This window comes from Ursus maritimus, unplaced genomic scaffold (genome assembly GCF_017311325.1).
Source record: "Ursus maritimus isolate PB19 unplaced genomic scaffold, ASM1731132v1 scaffold_2, whole genome shotgun sequence".
Taxonomy (NCBI): domain Eukaryota; kingdom Metazoa; phylum Chordata; class Mammalia; order Carnivora; family Ursidae; genus Ursus; species Ursus maritimus.
The window spans coordinates 81,232,943-81,252,408 of record NW_024424452.1 but is presented as its reverse complement, the minus strand read 5'-3'; the positions used below and the strand labels follow the sequence as shown (position 1 = coordinate 81,252,408).

The following is a 19,466-nucleotide window of genomic DNA, read 5'->3' as shown; positions in this document are numbered from 1 at the left end:
TTTTCACATCACCTGGGGAAGAGACAGAAGAATGACTTCTAAGTGTTTGTTCTTTTCAGCAAAAGGATTTTTCTTTTGCTCGTTCCTTTAGTTCCAGCAAGAAAGGGCCTGGCTGACGTGGGGATAATAATAGCACCCAGTGCATGTGATTGCTCGCAGGAGAAATGCTTAGCACTGGGCACGTTCCTGGGCAGAACGCAGGGAGTGAGAACTGCTGTTCTGGTGATTTATTGTCCTCATCCTCCTCATTCACACTGCATCACCCAGATAAACAAAGAGCAACCAGAAAATGCAGTTGGATAAAGCATCTTTTGTTCCTTGGGATAATTACAAAGACCAAATAATTACAAATTGTTCTGACCTCTAGATCTTAGCTATTACTGTCCATCTCCTGCTCTACCCATTCTGTGTAACAAACTGGGAGATGGACTGGTCTGCAAATCCCCTCTTTCATTTTGCGGGGCTTCCGTCTGTGTGTGTGTGTGTGTGTGTGTGTGTTTGTACTTATGTGTCATTTATAAAGAGCAAACAAACTAATTGCGAAGCATTGTGCTATGTGCTTTACCTGGCTATCTCATTATCAACACTAACCCTTTAAGTAGAAATGATGATCCCCATTTAAGAGATGAGGAAAAAAGGTTTTGAGAAACTTGCTCAAGGTCACAGAGCTAGTAAGAAGCAACCCGTGTGGCTCAGTCAGTTGAGAGGCCAAATCGATTTCGGCTCAGGTCATGATCTCAGGGCAGTGCGATGGAGCCCTGTGTGGGGCTCTGTGTTCAGCGGGGAGTCTGCTTGGAATTCTCTCTCTCTTCCTCTCTCCCTTTCCCTCTGCCCACTCCAGCGCCCCACCCCCTGCGCTCTTGTGCTCACTCTAAAATTAATAAATAAGTCTTGAAAAAAAAAAAAGAGGAAGAACTCCAGTTGAATCCAGGGCCCAAGTTGTTTCTGTGATGTCATATGTTTCTTTATTGATATTTCCTGTCCTGAAATTCCCCTTCATTCAGGAGAAGGGAGGTCCAAGCCCCACCCTTTGTGTGGGGTATTTTCCCTCTTCCCCCACCCCCAGTAGGGCTCTCTGTGGGCACCCTGCTGCCCCCTTGTGGAGCTCTGCAGCTCCTGCGTTGTCACTGGAGGGGAGGGAGCACAGCCCTCCGCTGGAAGCAAGATGAATGGGGACTGGGTGCTGGGCAGGGCCACATGGCCTGCTTTTCTCATCCTTTGAGTGGCGAAAGGAATTGAACTTCTAGGGTTGTTGTGAAAATCAACTAAGGTGATGTGTGTGAAAGGCCTTTGTAAAACCAGAAAACATAAGCCATGTGGTAAGGTATTAAGGGCCTAGGGTTCCCCTGACTTCTAACTGACTAATGTGGATTCTTCATATGAGTTAAGGATGTTCGGTCTTCCTTCTCCCACTGAAACATCAGGGTTTGTTTTGTTTTGTTTTTCTGGATGTTGTCCCTTGCTGTTGGGAATGGGGACACCGGGAAGAAATTTGAAAATCAGGAAGTGATCAATAGTGTCATTTTATTTACCTACTTCCTGATATTTCTATGACTGTATGTATGTGCATGTGTTTGTCTGCCTACCCATCCTTCGAGGAATCTTGCTTTTTAAAAGGAGATCTCGAAATCAACGAAAGACAGCTCCGCAGGCGGGTGTAAGCGTGCATTCCCTGAACTCCAGACTAGGGGATGGACAACTTTCTTCTACACTCTGGCTAGTGCTACATTAGTCAGTAAATCTCCCATTTGGTCTGCTGCCTTTCAGTGCTGTGCGGACAAGCAGTGGGGAGACTGGAGGCCTCACTTGGCTGTGATTCTGTCGAATCAGGGTGGGGACCCGGAGCTGCTTCAGCGAGCCATTATCACCATGGGGGACACCCTGGGTAAGCAGAAGGCAGCCCCTCCAACCCCGCCCTCTTCTCCTCTAGGCCATCTCCAGGCCAGCTTTAAACATCTATCCGTAGGCTCTTAGGTGCTGTGCAGGGCCTGAGTCTGCACCGTAGGCTCTCCTCTGACCCAGGAGCCTCCATGTTTGGGGGACAGAAACTCCAGGGAAGGGAGTGTCATTCCTGCCTCTGTTTCCCAGAATTTCTGCTGCAAGCCAGTGCAGTCCAGGGCCCCAAGATTGGGGTCGTGCTGCTGTAGGAAGCAACTCTCAGCAGTTGCCTTTCTATCCCTGGTCAGGTTCCCCTGAGGACGGAGTTAACCCTGGGGAACCTCTGCTCCTATTATGGTTAGTCGTACAGGGACCCAGCTCAGCCAGATAGCAGACTCCATCTTTGCCTGAACTACCCTGGGTCATTGTGTAGTCTGCACTTGTATTCTCTCAGGGAACGTGGCCTTATAAACACTTAGGGGCTGTTGGATGTTCCAGATCCGTGGTTCTCAAATTTGGTCAAGGAGCAGAACATCTAGAAATCATATCGTCTTTGTAAACTTTGTGACACAGCGCCCTGTTAGACTGAAAACAGCTGTGTGTAAGGTTTGCCAAGTCAGCTGGCAGGCGGCTCACACTCGGTCAGAGGGGGGAGTAGGTTTTGTTTAGTCCTTCCCGGGTGCCAGGCTCTGTGCTGGGTACTTTACCTACTTGAATTAATTCACTTTTGAGGTAATGGGAAATGTATGCGAGAACATTCTGGAAATGGGAACAGGTTGGCAATTATTGTGAATTTTATGAGCCCTGGGAAAAGTTTACTATTGTTTGATTTCAGCAAAAAGGGCTCCTCCCCCTGGCCCGCATCTTTGCTCAAGTGCTCGCATCTGCTCCCTTTCACCCTCAGGAAGGACTAACATGCCTAGCAAATTCCCAATCACAAATACGTGAGGGGAACAGGAATTAGAGACCTATTCTGGCCTAAGAGAACTGAAATGGAATGATGTCTGAAGCTAAGAATGTGGGTGGGAGGGGGCGTGTGATTTGGGGCATGTGAATCCTGATGTGAGTCGTTCTCCCCTTCACTCCCCTGAGGACTCTCCCCTCTGATCCCCAAATCCCCTGCCATCTCCCTCCCATCCCGCCCAGGGAGTGGGTCCCCACAAGGCATGCCCACAAGGCATGCTCTGTGACTGGGGCTTGCTCTCCTCCTCCTGCAGCTGGGAAGGGGCTGGTGGAGGCCGCTCACTTCTGCTACCTCATGGCTCACGTGCCCTTCGGCCACTACACCGTAAAGACAGACCATCTGGCCTTGCTCGGCAGCAGCCACAGGTGCGTGGTCTTCTGGGGAAGGGAGAGAGAAGGACATTTTCTAGGGGATTGTTTTAGCCGGTGCTGGGTTTCACGGCTCCCTTTTCCACTTTTTTGTGTGAATTTCAGCAGCTGCTGCTCCCTTCCTCTGGGTCTTTTCTGCAGGGGGCAGGGCAGGGAGGTGTCGAGTGGGGACCGCATCCCGCCAACAGGGGGCCTCAGTCTCCAGTCCTGCTCCCCCAAACTGCGTGTGTGCCCCTGGGGTGTCTTGTGCCCCTGTGACCACTGGGTGGCACCCTGGCTCCATGAGCAGAGGTCACCTCTTGGATTGGGTAAGACAGGGCGGCTTGCTGCTCGCTCCGTGTTAGGCAGCCCTGGGCCTGGCTCAGAGTCGGCCCTGGGCCCAACTGGAAATTGGAGGAAGTTTATGCTTACTCCTTACACCCCTACACTGACCTGGTGCACAAGCTCTAAAAGTCCCACCTGTTACTTCTTCTTTGCTGGCCGTAACATTAGGATCCTTGTGATCCCGTAGACAATGAATAAACGGACAAAAAGTTCTGTTTGCTTCCTAGCAGTCCTCTGTGCTCTGGATCTTTCTTCTCTCCCCTCCCGGTCATAGTTAAGATTTCCAAGGCGCTTACACTGTGCCATTTTATTTGCACTATTTCCTTTAATCATTACAAACTGACCCTGTAAATAAGCTGTATTTTTAATCTTCACTTAATAGAGGAGGGAAACCAAGGCACAGAGAGGTTAAATAACTTACCTAAGACAGCACAGCTAGTGTGGGGTCACGCTGGACTTGGAACCCTGGCCGTCAGGCTTCGAAGCTCTGACTGATCACTGTTGGGCCAAGCGGCCTATCTCTGCAGAAACGTACAGTCTTGTGGCCGGCTCTCTCCAGGCGTGGTCTCTGAAGGTGTCTTGTTGGCTTGTCGTATCCCAATCTGTGCCCAATGCGGCAAGAAAAGCGTGGGGTTCATTCGTCTCTCTCCTATGTTTGTATCCCACGAGGGCATTTCTGGAGATAGCAGGGAGGGACCGTGAGCTCAGCTACCACGGCAAGCTGTCGGGGCACGTGGAGGGGTCTGCCAGCCCCTTGCATCCCATTCACTCAGCCTGCTTCCTCCTTGGCTGAATGAACACCCAGCACAGGGGCTGTCATTTGAATTTTGGCTCAGTTGTCCTCCCCTGTCTGGGCTATGCCTTCCTTTCTCGGTGCTCTTGGGGCCCCACGTCACTCCCTCTTCTCTTTTCTTCAGGCCAGGAGTGGCCTCACACAGGTGTGAGGGCCTTCAGGGCACTAAGGTTCACTCTCAGCATGTTTAAGGGACCACCCACTGCCCCGCTGAGGTGGGATGGGGAGCAGCTTGCCTTAGGGGACACTCCAGCAAAGAAGGGGGAGGACCCCCTTTTTCTGCAGTCTTTGCTCCCCAGCACCTTCTGTTCCATCCCCAACCTCAAGAAGGTGGAGCGAGAGGAGGCCAAACCTTTGCTCTGGAGGCCCAGAGCGGCTTCCCTGTCTTGGCCGTCCTGGGGATCAGCCCAGGGCAGAAGCTCTACCGCGAATGGGTGTAGCTGGGGTGACTACTAGGATTGAAACTCCTCCCCTCCCATCCCTCCTCAATTTCTTTCATTATTATTCCCTGGTTTTAGTCAAGAGTTTTTGAAATTTGCAACGACCGAGGCTATCCAGAGGACGGAAATCTTCGAGTACTGTCAGATGCTGGGCCGCCCCAAATCCTTCATCCCTTCTTTCCAGGTAACCGAACGCACGGAAGGCCGCTGTCTTCGCGGCCCATGCCCGCCGGCAGCTGGATTTCCAGCTTGGCTGTTTGGCACAGAGTCACTGTGAAGTCACTGACAGCACTTTTCCTCATTAGCTTGAGCCATGGGAAGAGTTAGGATTTCTTCCGAGGTCTCCTAAAGGTCTGCATTTTAAGATACGAAAGCCAAACAAGGCAGCGGTCCCTCTGCCGGAGGCTCCTGCCTCCTGCCTGACAAATGGAAATTGGCTGGTGTCCTGGGACCCGACCTCACACCTGGTCTGCAGCAACTTCTGCTCCGCTCTCTGCAAACAGCTCTCCCTTCTCCTCTGCCCCTTGGCCATCCTGCAGGGGGTAGAGCCTGGGGGCCCAGCCCAGGGGCTGCCCAGTCTGCTCCCTCTGTCTGACCTGCTCCTCCCATCTCTTTTGGACCCCTCTGTCTTCGAGCTCTGGAAGTTCCTTCCGGCTCTGTCCCCGGTCCTCTCCCTTCCTTCTTCCTCTCGGGGCTTCTGCTGTGCGGGTGGCGTGCACGCGGGTTCTCCTCTCTTCTCTCAGCGCCTCTGCTGGATGCCGTGTTGTCACCTCAAATTCATCAAGACTCCTTCAGTGCCTGTCCCTGGGGTGCACCCAGCCACACACACACACACCCCACAGCACAAAGTGCAAAACCAAACCTTGAAAATGAGTGAATTAGTTATGATAAGGTAGTGACCCCATTAGTACCTTCTTTCGGTGTTTTACCAAAGCCGTGCCGGACCAGCTCCTTCGAGAACAGTCCTTTCATCTCTCTCTCCCTTCTTGGGTCATCTCACCTTTCAGTCACTTCTGGACTGAGAGTAAGGGGGTTCACTAGTTTTAGTGAGTGCGCTCTAGGGGTGGGCATAGTGCTTTTGTGTTTTTAGAGTATTATTTCTCACCCCGCAAGGTGGGCACGATTACCCTCCTTTCCCAAAAGAGGAAACTGACGCTCAGACGACTTCCATACTATTGACTCCCATCTCTTGCATACCATTTGTTCTAAGACCTTTACATGGATTATCTAATTTAGTCTTTACAACAGCCAGGGGGTAAATGGTATTATTATTCCCATATTGTAGTGAGGAAACTGAGGCACAGGGAGGTGGGGTAACCAGCCCAAGGTGGCACACCCAGTGTGGAGCTGGGATTTGACCTTGGACCTGTCTGATTCCCAGACCCTTGTGCTCCATCTTGCTCTGCCCCTCATGCGTCCGTGAATACCTACCTGCCTCTCTGAGTTAGAGTCATTTCTTCTGCCTTTCTATGTCCCCATGGTGCCTGGTCTGACGCCCCACCTGCTCCAGGCTTTCCAGGTGGGTGGGCTTCCTGATAAGAAGTAAATAGTCCGATGCATTTCCATGGGGACTCAGTCTATGGAGACTGAGCTGATGGTGACTCCCATCCCTCTCGAAACGATGCAGGACCTGCAGGCTGGACTTGAAATTGTGCCCAGACCCAGATAGAATGCCCCGAATGGCACGAAGCCCTCCTTGATATTTGGATGCCAGAGTTAGCAGAAGCTGGCAGTCAGCTGACTTCCAGGAAGTCTTATCTACATTCCTCTCCTTCTATGCCTGCCTGGATGGACTCATCACTGGCCCTGTTCCTCTTCACAGGTGTATAAGCTCCTTTATGCTTCCCGTCTGGCAGATTACGGCCTTGCGTCCCAGGCCTTGCATTACTGCGAAGCCATTGGCACGGCCCTCCTTAGCCAGGAAGAGAGCAATCACCCTGTGCTATTAGTAGAACTCATCAAGGTGAGCTTCTCAAAGGGTTCTTTGCAGGTGTTTTATCTTCGGTGTTCAGAGAAAGCTATTGTAAAGCGGCTTAGACTCCACATCCCATCTCCTTTGAACATGCTGGAAAATTGGAGCCCATGGCTGTCTTTGACCATGTACGCATGCCCAGGTGTGATAAGCACAGTCCCGACACCACACAAAGAAGCAGGCAATGGGCAGAGGGTGGTGGGATCGGGAGACGAGAAACCAGGAATGTGCTCGGCCAGAAACTTCTTGCAACTGCTTTTCTGGGACAGTAAAACTGCACGTTATTCTAATTATCAATGCTGGACTTGGAAAATATATTTTAGTGATTAAAACAGGAAATGATCCTTATTAAAATGCTTTTAAATGCATGGAATATTTTATCACATGTGGGATACGTTTAAAAAAGAAAACAAAAACAAATCAACTTTTAGTTCCTGGGGAAGAAAACAATCAGGCGAATAGTTGTTCCAATTAACTGAAGAAAAATCCATTAGCTGGAGAGTACAGCAGCCCACTGTCAATTTTTGCTTTGCTTTAGATGAGGCCCGAGTGTTGGATCCTGTAGCCAACGACCCATCTGTAGTGCCGAGCCCCCTGCCCATGAGGGGTCTGTCAATGGGCTGGCGGTTGTAGCGAGCTCAGGGACCTGGAATGGAGGAGCTGGGAGGTTTGGGGACTTCATAAGGGAGTAGAATCTTGCAAGACAAAGTAGTCCCTTGACCAGCAGTGAGGGCATCACTTGGAAGCTGATTAGAAATGCAGAATCTCAGGCCCCACCCAGAATTCTGGGATCAGAATTAGCATTTTAGCAACAGTCCAGGTGGTTCCCCAGAGCACGGAAGAAGTTCGGGAAGCCCTGCTAGAGCAGACAGCCTTGCAAGGATGCAGAGCTGGGTAACAGTTTCTTCTTATATCTCATGGAGTAGCTAACACCAAGATGGGTTAGTTGTTTATTTATGTTGCAATTTCGGGAAGGTACCTGCTGAATTTGCTACCTCTCAATTATTCTTTGTAATCTAATTTGCAAGGGAGTGAAGACTGTCTTTCCCCTCTTCCCTTGTTGCTTCGCTCCCCATTGTCTATTTCTCCTTTCCCCTCTCTTACGTTCACCCCTGACCTGGCTGGAAACCTGGCACAGCTAGCAGAGAGACTGAAGCTGTCAGATCCCTTGGTTGTAGAGAGACGCCGTGGAGACAGGGACCCGGAGCCAGCCTGGCTGGCTCCCCTTCGCCAGCGGCGCCAGGAGCTGGTGGTGAGTGGGGCTGGAGCCGGGCCAGGGGCTGAGACCTTTGTTTTGCTCTTTGCTCCCCTAGCACCGAGTAGGCAGGCACTGAATGTGGCAAATCCCTCACCCCATGGAGGGCCCTGAAGTCCCCTGGTACCCACGAGGCACATGTTGACCCGGGCAGGGGAGGTGCTCAGCCTCCCAGCTGCTGCCTCTCTCTCTCTCTCTCTCTCTCTCTCTCTCTCAGGTGGAAATGGTTTCCTGTGTCTGCCTGTGAGACCCTGGGGCCCTCTTGCCGATCCCCCTTGCCACCCTTCTCTGTGGTCCTAGAGGATACATTTTATGACCATTAAAGCTTTCATCTCTCTGTTAGGAACAATGGATCACAGTGGACCCGTGTCACTTTCATGTAATGTAGGGCAATTGCTTAAAAGATTTTCAGGCCTTTCCTTTTTGTTCTGACAAGTGCAGAAGCTGCTGGCAGTAATTGTAACATAATTGGAACGGGGCTGCCTCCATTCTCTTTCTTCTACTGTCTCTGAAGACAGGACAGGGTGGATTTTTTAAGACACACACGGCCCTGACTCCTGCCATGTACTGTGCACACAGGACACCGGGCCATGCGGTTTAGTCCCTTCCACTTGCGCCTTCCTCGGGCACATGATGGATGGTGCTGGTGTCCTTGTCCCTGCTGGCTCTGAGCAGGGCTGAGGCCTCCCTCCTGCCGGTGTGCCTCTCCCACAGCCCTCGGCATTCAGGCGAGGCTCCCCTACTTTGCCACTGCTTCTGAAGTTTCTTTTTGACTTAATTTTAATTTTTTTTTTAAAGATTTTATTTATTTATTTGACAGAGATAGAGACAGCCAGTGAGAGAGGGAACACAAGCAGGGGGAGTGGGAGAGGAAGAAGCAGGCTTCCAGCAGAAGAGCCTGACGTGGGGCTCGATCCTAGAACTCCAGGATCATGCCCTGAGCTGAAGGCAGACTCCTAATGACTGAGCCACAGAGGCGCCCCTTAATTTTAATTTTTAAAAATTTTTATTTATTTATTTTTAAAAATTTAATTTATTTATTTGAGAGAGAGAGACAATGGGGGAGGGGCAGAAGCAGGGTCACCGCTGAGCAGAGAGCTGGACATAGGGCTCGATCGCAGCACCCCTGGATCATGACCTGGGCTGAAGGCAGAGGCTTAACCGACTGAGCCACCCAGCCACCCCTTGACTTAATTTTTAAGCCATTGTTCCCTGTTCTTGCTTTTCTTTGTGTGGCTTAAGAAGATTTTACTTTATTTTACTAGCACACGGTAGCAGGAGACACTGGGGACCTTCGTTCTGCTCACTCCACTATTTCGGGAGCCAGAGGATCCGCAGGTACCCACGCTGATGACCTGACGCTCAGCCCCTGATCGTACGAGATGCAGAACTTAGGAAACACTCGTGCCCTACCTGTGGCGCTTCCTTCCTGTACCAATCCAACCCCCACAGCTCCGGCGGGCCACAGCCATCCCGACACTTCTCAGTTCCCGCTTATGAGAGTTTCCGTCCCACAGTCAGGTTTTAATACTCTTTGTATTGGGCTGTGACCCCCTGGTTTCGCCGGCCTTAGCAGCTTCTCCCCAGCCCAGTGGGTTTCCTGAGGCCAGGTGGATTGTCCATACTTCATGTAGGTGTTAGGGACACAGGAAGATTTTTTTCAGCTATCAATGTTGATTTTTGAGCATTTATTTGCTATACACATGTGACACATGGTTCAGAATGTTTTCAACACATCCCTCCCTTCCCCTCAGGCTGCCTCTGGGCGCTGGGTTGGACAGAAAGTATTACACCCAGCTGGCTCTGTGCCCTTTCCTCCAGCTACCCCCATGGTGGGGTCAGGACAGGGCTTCATCTCTCTACTTCTAGCCATTTCCCACCCTTTAGCACTTCCTTCATGGACGAGCAAGGGGAAGGCAAGGCAGGCAGGCCTCGGTTTCTGTGTCTGGGCTTTGCCGCTGTGTCACGGAACCTGTGAAGGTCAAGGACGGGAGGGGAGCCAGGCTGGGTGTTTCTGAATGCCAGTTCAGCTAGGAACTGTCTCTTGTCACCCAATTGAGCATGTGGGTCAGCAGCCCCAGCAGCCCCAGGACCTTGGGCCCGTCACGGCACATGTCCACACCGCCGTCCAGCTCGTTGGCAGAAAGGCAGAGCCAGAAGGAATACCGCCAAACTCGCTTCCAGGGCCGATGCTCTGAGTCTTTAAAAGCAAAGCCATGGTGTCTGTGGTCTGATTCGGGTTTGAACTGGAAACTGTCTACGTTTCAAACACCCAAGTCCATGAGGAAATCCTTAAAGGAGAAAGTTTATCCAAAAGTAAAAATGTATGGCATTAAACAAGGTGGTAATTCCTACCCTCCCGATGCACTAATGCACTCGTTCAAGGCTAGGAGATCGTACGCGGGAGTGAGGGCAATCATTTTGTCAACTCTAAGTCAAAAGCAGTGAGACGTGTTACAATCACTGCTGGGTTGTACTTGTCATTACATTAATGGCAGCCACATCAAGTGGCCTGTCTTTGTGACTTCTTTCCAAGGAGGATGTGGGCAGCAATGGTCCTGGTGTGATGGGTCCATTCTAATGCTGTATTTCAGGTCTCAGCTCTTCCTCTTTGCCCTATGTCCTTAGAAAGCACTTTCTACCATGATCTTTCGGGACGTCAAAGCGACTCAGGAGCCCTTGCGGACCGCTCAGCCTTGTGGCCAACCCTGGAGCAGACGGCCCTGGCCCAGCCCAGCCCACAACAGCCCTTTCCCCACCAGCCCAGCTCCCACCCAGAAGGAGGAAGTGTGGGGCAGATGGGGGTCCCAGTGCCTCTTTACTCGGTTTCTGGAGCTGGTGGCAGCCTGGCAGTGACAGGGACTCCTGGAGGAGGAGCTTGGGAGGAAACCCAGAAGATACACCCTCCCCTTGGTAAGACTGGGGTGAGGAGTTTTGAAGGGGAGGAAGCAGAAGAGGGAGGTGGAGGGACCAGTAGAAGAGGGTGGGTCAGAGCCGATAAAGCCCTGAACGGCAGGTGTGCGCCTGACTGTGGGCCTACTATGTGGCAGTACTTTGCATGCATCTGAGGGACACTGCTCCCTTCCTTTGCAGTCTGCCTCTCCGCGGGGACAAGCATAACAAGGCCAGTAGCCATTCCTCCCGCCCTCCTCTTGGATGCATAGTTTCTAGGAGAGAGGCTGCAGGGTGGAGGAAAGAGGGAAATGCCATCCTGCCCCCAAGAGCTCACTGTTAGGGGTTGCAGGCAGAGGCCCACTCTTCTGTCCCACTCCCCAGAGTGGTGATGGGACACAGAAGGGCTGAGCATGGTGAGCAGTGCTGAGCAACACCACGCTGGCCACCAAACAGGACGGTTAGATCTTCGACTTCTGGGATAACGGCCTGCCCAAGGCAGGAGGCTCAAGCGGAGGGGAGGGTCGGGAGGATCCCCGTGATCCAGCTCCACGTGGCCCGGTTTCCACGATTCCTAAGGAACGGCTTGGTTCAGAGGCCAGGTGACCAGCATGTCTCGGGGCAGCTGGAAATGAGAGGGTTTTGTGTGTGGTCTTCGCATTTCCGTGACCCACGTGGGGTCATGGGCTTGGCCCTGCAGCCGCTTGGCAGTTAGAAAAGCTGACGGTGTCCCATTCCTCCTTCCAGTTAGATGGGAAAAGCACAAGTTCAAATCACAATGTTTGTCTGTGTTTCGTGCCACAGGAGAGAACACAGATTCTCAAGGAAGTTTCCAGCATCCTGATGGTCAAAAGGTTGTTTCTCAGCCCCAGGTGAGAGGACAACCCCAGCAGATGCTGACGCCTACCCAAGGCTTCAGGTTTTTTCCAACGGCCCAGATTTCTTAGTCATGTGCAAAGTCCTTCCTCTGCCTGGCACCTGCTCTCCCTTCCACACTGCACCTTGCTTCTTCTTGTTTCTTTCCACACCAAATCCTAGTGGGATTTGGGAACCCCTAGTGGGAACATGAGAAGGGGCGCCATGTTCTTGTTTATGTTCAGTCCACCAGCCAGTGTCCATGGAGGAGGGGTGGTGGGGCTGAGTTTCGTTTTGGCCTCAGAGATCTCTCACGCCCTCTGCTCACTGTTGTTCCAAACGCTCTCCACGCCCTGTCCTGTCATGGGGGACTTTTTTTTTTTTTTTTTAAGATTTTATTTATTTATTTGAGAGAGAGAGTGGGAGAGAGAGAATGAGCAGGGAGGAGAGGGAGAAGCAGGCTCTTCACTGAGCAGGGAGCCTGACTGGGGCTCAATCCCAGCACCCTGGGATCATAACCCGAGCCGAAGGCAGACACCTAACCAACTGAGCCACCCAGGGGCCCCTCATGGGAGACCTTTGATGCCTTTATTGTAATTTTTACCTCACCTTTTTTCCAAGAAGGATCTAAGGCAGCTGTGTCTTTTCTCCTCAGTTAGGCTGGAAGGTCTTAGAAGGGGTCCTGGCTAACTGATCATGTTAGCTAGCTGTCCAATGAATGCACCCTTCCCCCAACAATCGGTATTTGAGGTGTTCTTCAGCTTTGGCCGGCTGGAGGGTTTCACTGTATAAATTTCATCAGATAAATAGTGGTTACATCGTATAAATGTCTCAAGTAGTAACGGGGCTGCAGGACTTAAAAAACTTTTATGCTTTCCTTATTTTTTTCTGACTGAAAAAGTAGTACATTATTGTTATAGAAAACTGTATCATAAATTGTCAATGAAATATCACTCATGTTTCTAAAGGTGTATATAAAACTTTATTTTCTATTGTTATTAATACCATAAAATGAGGTTTTCCATGTCATTCATAAATTATTTTTATTTTTATCTATTTACTTATTTTATTGTTATTTTATTTATTTTTAAACTTTATTTTATTATTTGAGAGAGAGAGAGAGAGAGTGAGCCTGAAGGGGGGAGGGGCAGAGGGAGAAGAGGAAGCAGACTCCCTGCTGAGCAAGGAGCCAGATGTGGTGCTTCATCACAGGACCCCAGGATCATGACCTGAGCCGAAGGCAAACACTTAACTGAATGAGCCATCCAGGCGCCCCTATTTTATTATTTTAAAAAGATTTATTTGATAGAGCTCGTGAGTGAGTGTGCAGGGTGGGGGAGGGGCAGAGAGCCACTTAAGCAGACTCCGTAAATGGTGCTCGATCTCACCCTGAGATCACCAGCTGAATGGAAACCAAGAGTCAGATGCTTAACCGACTGTGCCACCCAGGTGCCCCCAGTAATGATTTTTAATATTGGTATGATAAAGTCCATTGCGTGAAAGCACCATCATCTGTTCTTTCGTTCACTCATTCACAAATCCCAAGTTCCCCTGTGACTGCTGGGGACACACAGGGAACCTACTCTCATGTGCTTCTGTTTGGTGGAGGTGACTTAAATAAGCAACTGTGTGCATGAGGGATTTTACTTTAGATGGGGTGGCCAGGGAGGTCTCCTCTGGGGAGGTCTTGAGCAGAGGTCAGAATGGGGGGCAGACAAGGTGAGTTAAGTGTCTGGGGAACAAGTGTTCAAGGTGGAGGGAATAGCAAGAACACAGGCTCTGAAATGGGACTGACTTGGTGCCATGAAGAAAGAGCAAGGGACCCACTGTGTGTAGAAAGTGGGGAGCAGTGGGCTGAGAAGCAAGGCCAGAGCGATAGAGGCTGGATCACACAGGACTTTGGGGGCCACAGGGAGGAGCTCCAGGTTTCCCACATAGCTAAACATTTCAAGTGTCTCTCCTCCTCTCTCTGTGAATCCCCTTCCCTTCCCCTCACGTATCAAACACAGTGCTGCACATTCTAGTGACGGACATGCAAGACTTGTCTATTTCTCGAATTACTCAACCAGGAGAAATTGCTAGAAGGAGAGTCAGACTGCTGAGGTTTGAATCCTTGCTCTGCCATTTACTAGCCATGTGGCCTTAGACAGCTTGCCTAATCCTTCTGTGTCTTGGTTTTCTCATATGTAAAATGGGATGATAATAACCCACCTCACAGGACAGTTGTAAGGATTAAACAAATCACTATATTTAAGTGCTTAGAACAGTGTTTACTACCTAGTAAATTCTATACTCAGAATAAAATTTGAAGCTTTTTCTAGGTTTGCCAAAGTATTTTCCAAAGGTTGTACCATTTATGCTTTTTTGGAGTATAAAATGTGAATATAACACAAAAGGACAAATGTTGTGTGATTCTGCTTTTAGGAGGTATCTAGAAGAGGCAAATTTATGGGCAAAAAGAGTAGAGGTGACTAGGGGCTTGGGGGGAGGGGAAAACGGGGAGTTAGTGTTTGATGGGCACATAGTTTCTGTTGAGGTTAATTAAATGTTCTGGAAAAGGAGTATTAGTGGTGGTTATACAACAGTGTGAATATACTGATGCCACTGAATCGTGCACTTAAAAATGGTTACATCTGTGAATTTTATGCCATGTGTATTTTCCCACGCACACAAACATAAAGGCACATGGTGGATTTTGCTTTTCTCTGCTGCATTTTTCGCAGTTGACCTTGAGCAAGTCTGCTAGGAATGAGCTCTCGGATGAGTGAGGGTCAATCTCTGTCCTTTCGGGTGTGTGGGTACTCGTGGGTGCCCTCTTCCTTTCCACCGGTGACCTTCCACATCCTCTGTTCCAGGCTGTGGGATACTTCTGGAACTCTGATCTGGGGGTGGGGGGGGGGGGGCATGGACGGGGATTGGGCTCTGGGCTTGTTCTGTGGCCTCAGCAAATCATTTCTCCTAGCTAAGCCCGAGTTCCTCATCACTAAAATGTGAGCCTGTAAGTCCATCCCACTGATTTACTGAGTGGGGCTGGGGAGGGGGAACACGCGATTTGCCCTCATCACCTGTCAAGTGCTATAAAAACATTTGTTCTTATTTTCTTGAATTCCAGGTGCCAGTGATTCCCAGATCACGAAATAATTCTCAGAGTTCCACTGTTTCAGTCAAGGAGGATGAGGAGGAGTCCTCCGATGAGGCAGATAAAAAATCTTCCCAAAGCCCGGCACAGAAGGAAAAGCCAGGAGACGGGAAAGAGAACACGAGGGTAGAGGGTTTTGTTCTGTGGCCACTGTCTCCTTCCCAAATGGTGTGGGCGGCAGGGTTGGGAGCCTGGGCTTTGGCTGGGCCTCTGACTCCCCACCATAATGCTGGGGTGGGCCTGTTTCCTAGTCAGTGGGAGAAGCACATCCGTAGGCCCTAAACCTCCTGCTTTCCCTTCCAGAGCTCAGGGTTTGGCTGGTTCAGCTGGTTTCGCTCGAAGCCCACCAACAGCGCCTCTGCGTCTGGAGAAGACTCATCGGACAGTCCCGACTCTGAGGTAAGTGTGAGGGCCGAGGGCAAGGACCCTTCCCCTCCTGTGGGCCCGTCGCAGGAAGTTTCCTCAGAACCTCGGAGGCCCGGAGCTGGCATCTGGCAATTGGCAAAGGCCAACTGGGTCTTAAAAATTAGGATGGAGAATATCAACTTCAGGGCACCAGTGGTGGTTTGATTCTTGAGCAGGGGAGCGGCCAGAGGGTTTTGGGGTGGCAAGTGGAGTTTTGGGCTGAGTCCCTGGCAGCCGGTCACAGGTTGAGGCCACTGTTGTGGGCATGAATTTGTTAACAACCAGTACCCCCAACACTGCCTGTCTTTCCCCACGACACAGGAGACCTCCAGAGCCTCTTCTCCCCCTGAGGCTGGTCCTGGCTTCACACCAACTTCTCTCCCAGAGCCCCAGTCTCTGCCAGGTGCCAGCACCTTGTCCGGGGCCACAGGTACCGCCAACCTCATGTCCTCTGGGTCTGTGGGCTCTCTGTGCTCATCGGGCCTGGAGGGTACCTTCTGAGAGCGGGGCCTCCTCAGCTCGGAGCAGTGGAAACAGCTCTGACTCATTGCTTTCTAGGCGAGGGCGAAGTCCGAGGATCGGTGTCTGGTGGGGGAGCGGCTGAGGGCGCTGGGAGTGGAGGCCTGTCTGGGCCTGAGGTGAGCAGTGCACGGGCTGGAGCTTAGGGCCCCCCAGATGCCTGCGTGCGTGAGGACTGAACATTGAGTGTGGGCTGGAGGTGCCACCGGTGAGGGCAGAAAGCTTCTGTAGTAGTCCGTTAGGGCCACCATGATGAAATGTCACAGACTCCAGCTTAAACACAGTGATTTCCTCACAGCTCTGGAGGCCGGAAGTCTGAGGCAGGGTGTTGGCAGGATTGGTTTCTCCTGAGGCCTCTTTCCTTGGCTCATAGATGGCCATGGTTTTCACGTGGTCTTCCCTCTGTGTGCATCTGTGTCCAAATTTCCCCTTCTTATAAGGACACCCGTCATATTGACTTAGGGCCCCCCCATGACCTCATCTTACCTTAATCACCTCGTTATTTTTCTTATTTTTATTTTTTTAAGATTTTCTTTTTAAGTAATCTTTACACCCAACATGGAGCTTGAATTTACAATCCCGAGATCAAGAGTCACATACTCTACTGATCGAGCCAGCCAGACACCCCCTTAATCACTTCTTTAAAGACCCTACCTCCAAATACATTCTGAGGTACTGGGGGTGAGAATTTCCACATAGGAAGTTTCGAGGGGACACGATGCAGCCCATAACGACTTCCTTAGGTGAAGTCTAGAGAACGGCCTCTTTCCCTCTCCTGGAGTTCGCCAGCGACTCTGGCAAGGACTGTAAAAAGTTCTTGATGAATCGTCCACACGGTACGGATTTCATGCCGATTGCTAGGAAAACATTTTTATTTTCTTGCGGCTGGGTTAGTGCACTCTTGTAGTATTTTAGGCCTTTCGGAGAATATATGATATTACTTTTTATGATGCTATCAGGATAATTGACTGTGGCTTTTTCATCTCATGCTCCGGGTACAGCAGCCCCTGAGCCTCTGCGTTGGCCTCCCCAGACCCGGGGTTGGCCGTGCCCACTCGAATCATGTTTGTGTGCTGAATTCTCTGAGGTCTATCAAGGGATCTGCATCCCTTGATCAAAGTTGACACTCAGGGACACCTTTGATGTTCTGGAATCAGAAGCGGCAACCGAGAGGATTTTCTATTATTTTCCATCACAGGCTGTTTCCTCTGAGCTTTACTTCAACCCTGGTGTTCTGCTTCCCCCAACCCCCTTGAAAGGAAGTGTTCCTCTCTACAACCCATCTCAGGTCCACCAGGTAAGGGAGCCCTGAGGAAGAGGGGTTAGGAGCACAAATTTTGGATGATGGCAATCCAAGTTTATTATCCTAGTCTGCCGCTTACTGTGTGTGGGTTCTTGTGCAATGACTTACCTCCTATAAGACTCAGTTTCTGCATCTGTAAAATGGGGTTAGTAGTAGCCACCTCGCAGGGTAGCTGTGAGGATTAAATGGGAGCATGTGTGTGAACGGCCTCACACACGGAAAATGCTCAGTCAATGTCACTATTATTCATCACTCTTGACTTTTCACAGGTCTTGAGACTTTGAGAGACACATAGGTGTTGGTACCAGTGGTGTGGAAATACCATCACTCCATCCTGGGGGTGAGGGGATCACTGCAAACTTCAAGAGAAGCTGAACTCCCTGCCCTTCAGTGACTTGGGGTAGATTGGCTGCTCTAATGTACCCATTTGGCCTCACCTCTTAATAAAATTGAATTTCTCTTGCCATATTTAAGAAGTGCAGGTGTTGGGTGAAAGTAAATAATTAGAAGATCCCCAGGGGAAGCCAAATGCAGCTTGAGTGTTCTAGACTCAGGATACCCTAGCTCAGCCCAAACAGCCAGCCCTGGATGGAGTCCTGCCTGGGGCTATAATCTCATGCAACCTTTGTTCTCTTCCAGCTCTCCTTGGCTACTAGCCTGAACCGACCGAATCGCCTCGCTCAGCGCCGCTATCCAACCCAGAAATTATGAGAATAGCCACCCGTCCCAGGCTGGTCTCCTTCCTTGATTTCCAGCCCCTCTGCCATACTGGGGCCCCCAACAGGGTTGTGCTGGCCTATTGCTTCCACTGGGAAGCAACAGGCTCTTCCAGGACACAGCTCAGTCCAGTCTCTGAACAGTAGCTTCAGAACGATGGCTAGTACCACGTCGGATGGAAAAGCTGGGAAGGACAGCAGACTGGAGGTGAGCGGGGTGCCATGGCGGGAGCATTCAAGATGGTGCCTTCAGATCCTCAGGAGAGTCAAGCCAAAGAACCCCTCGGCTGGAATCAAGGCAAATCTGGTGGGCTCTGTGGCAGGAAATTATTTGAGGGAGGTGCCCAGAGCGATATTCGTGACTAACGTTGACGCATTCCTCAGTCTTAGTTATAGACCAGTTCCCGGCTCTAGTTAGCGAAGTTTATATACTGAAACTTGATTATTGCTTCCCAGCAGAACTCCCTCCTCAGTGACATTTCAGCAGTTTCCCTCTTGGTCCTAGTTTTGTGCACATTTTTATGTGCTTCAGATTAATTATATTTCTCTCACTTTCTTAGCTGGTCCTATTTTTTCACATTCTGGCATCTGGCTATCAAGTTAGATTGCTGTAGGCATCATATTGTCATGGTAACTACTGAACCTAATGATGCAGATGGATGGAACATCAGTGTAATAAATGATGGGAAATGTTTCCCAAAAATCCACCCCTTCCATGAGAGGCGAATGAGTGCCCAATAGTGTTAATACCGCCCTTCCTACCTCAGGCCTTTGCAAATGGACGTTGGGAGGGTCCCTGGAGCCAGAGGGAGGAGGGGACATCTTGGAAATTTCCAGTTCTCTTTTCAAACCCAAAATAGGGATGACTCTTGCTGTTTGTCAGATTTGCTGAAAATTGCTCCTCGCAAAGAAGGTTTTTCTATGTGTAATTGTACATACAGGTTTTGTACTCTAAGGTACTACAGTCTGATGTTGATGGCGATTAAACCAGATAGTTTTATAGCAAATGCTTGTCTCTGGCTGATTTTTTGCAGAGGGAGAGGGCACACTGAGCACTCTCTACACTGAAGTGCTTCTAATAATGGTTTCATTGTGTGATAAGGTGCGTAGAGCTGGAAAGAGCCCTTTGTTAACGAAGAATCTGGGGACTGATCCTCTTCACTTCCAAGCCTACTCTAATGTTATTTTTTCAATTTAGAAAATATGGACAAAAGCGCCTCTGATGCAAATCAGTCACTCCATTAACTAAATATTGCATTTTCTGTTCTCTAAAAAGTTTATTCATCTCTCAGATTAAATTAGGAAATGTATGCGTAAGTGTTTTTTGGACTGAGAGGGCCCTCGGTAAATGCCGTCGTTACCTTACTTCCCCCAAAAGACCGGGCTCCTTCGGTTTGGTGCGCTGACACCCAGTGGCGGTACTACGGAAGCCGCGTGCGAGTTTCGGAGGAACGGAACGGTTTTGACTTGGATCTCAGTGCATCCACAATTCACCCTCTTCAGGCTCTCTGCTCACGGGGGAGTCGGCTTCGCCCTCTCCCTCTCTCTCTGTGCTCTCACTCTCTCTCAAATAAATACATAAAATCTTTTAAGAAAAGAATTAGTAAATGATCCAATAAGTACAACCCAGACTGTCTCATTGC

At 50.3% G+C, this 19,466-nt stretch overlaps 1 protein-coding gene across 1 annotated transcript in view; it reads left to right on the top strand.

The window, feature by feature from the left end:
* The window catches only part of LOC103668475 (protein transport protein Sec16B), a 38,760-nt gene extending 19,936 nt beyond the window's left edge, over positions 1-18,824 (top strand). Inside the window, exons 12-25 of the mRNA XM_008696725.2 lie at positions 1,768-1,885; positions 3,096-3,207; positions 4,846-4,951; positions 6,590-6,730; positions 7,878-7,991; positions 9,260-9,332; positions 10,623-10,907; positions 11,691-11,758; positions 14,854-15,006; positions 15,184-15,279; positions 15,607-15,715; positions 15,844-15,923; positions 17,003-17,101; positions 17,747-18,824. Coding sequence (XP_008694947.2) covers positions 1,768-1,885; positions 3,096-3,207; positions 4,846-4,951; positions 6,590-6,730; positions 7,878-7,991; positions 9,260-9,332; positions 10,623-10,907; positions 11,691-11,758; positions 14,854-15,006; positions 15,184-15,279; positions 15,607-15,715; positions 15,844-15,923; positions 17,003-17,101; positions 17,747-17,818 — 1,626 coding nt within the window. The 3' untranslated portion in view covers positions 17,819-18,824. The remainder of the gene's footprint in view (positions 1-1,767; positions 1,886-3,095; positions 3,208-4,845; positions 4,952-6,589; positions 6,731-7,877; positions 7,992-9,259; positions 9,333-10,622; positions 10,908-11,690; positions 11,759-14,853; positions 15,007-15,183; positions 15,280-15,606; positions 15,716-15,843; positions 15,924-17,002; positions 17,102-17,746) is intronic.
* Positions 18,825-19,466: the final 642 nt, after the last annotated feature.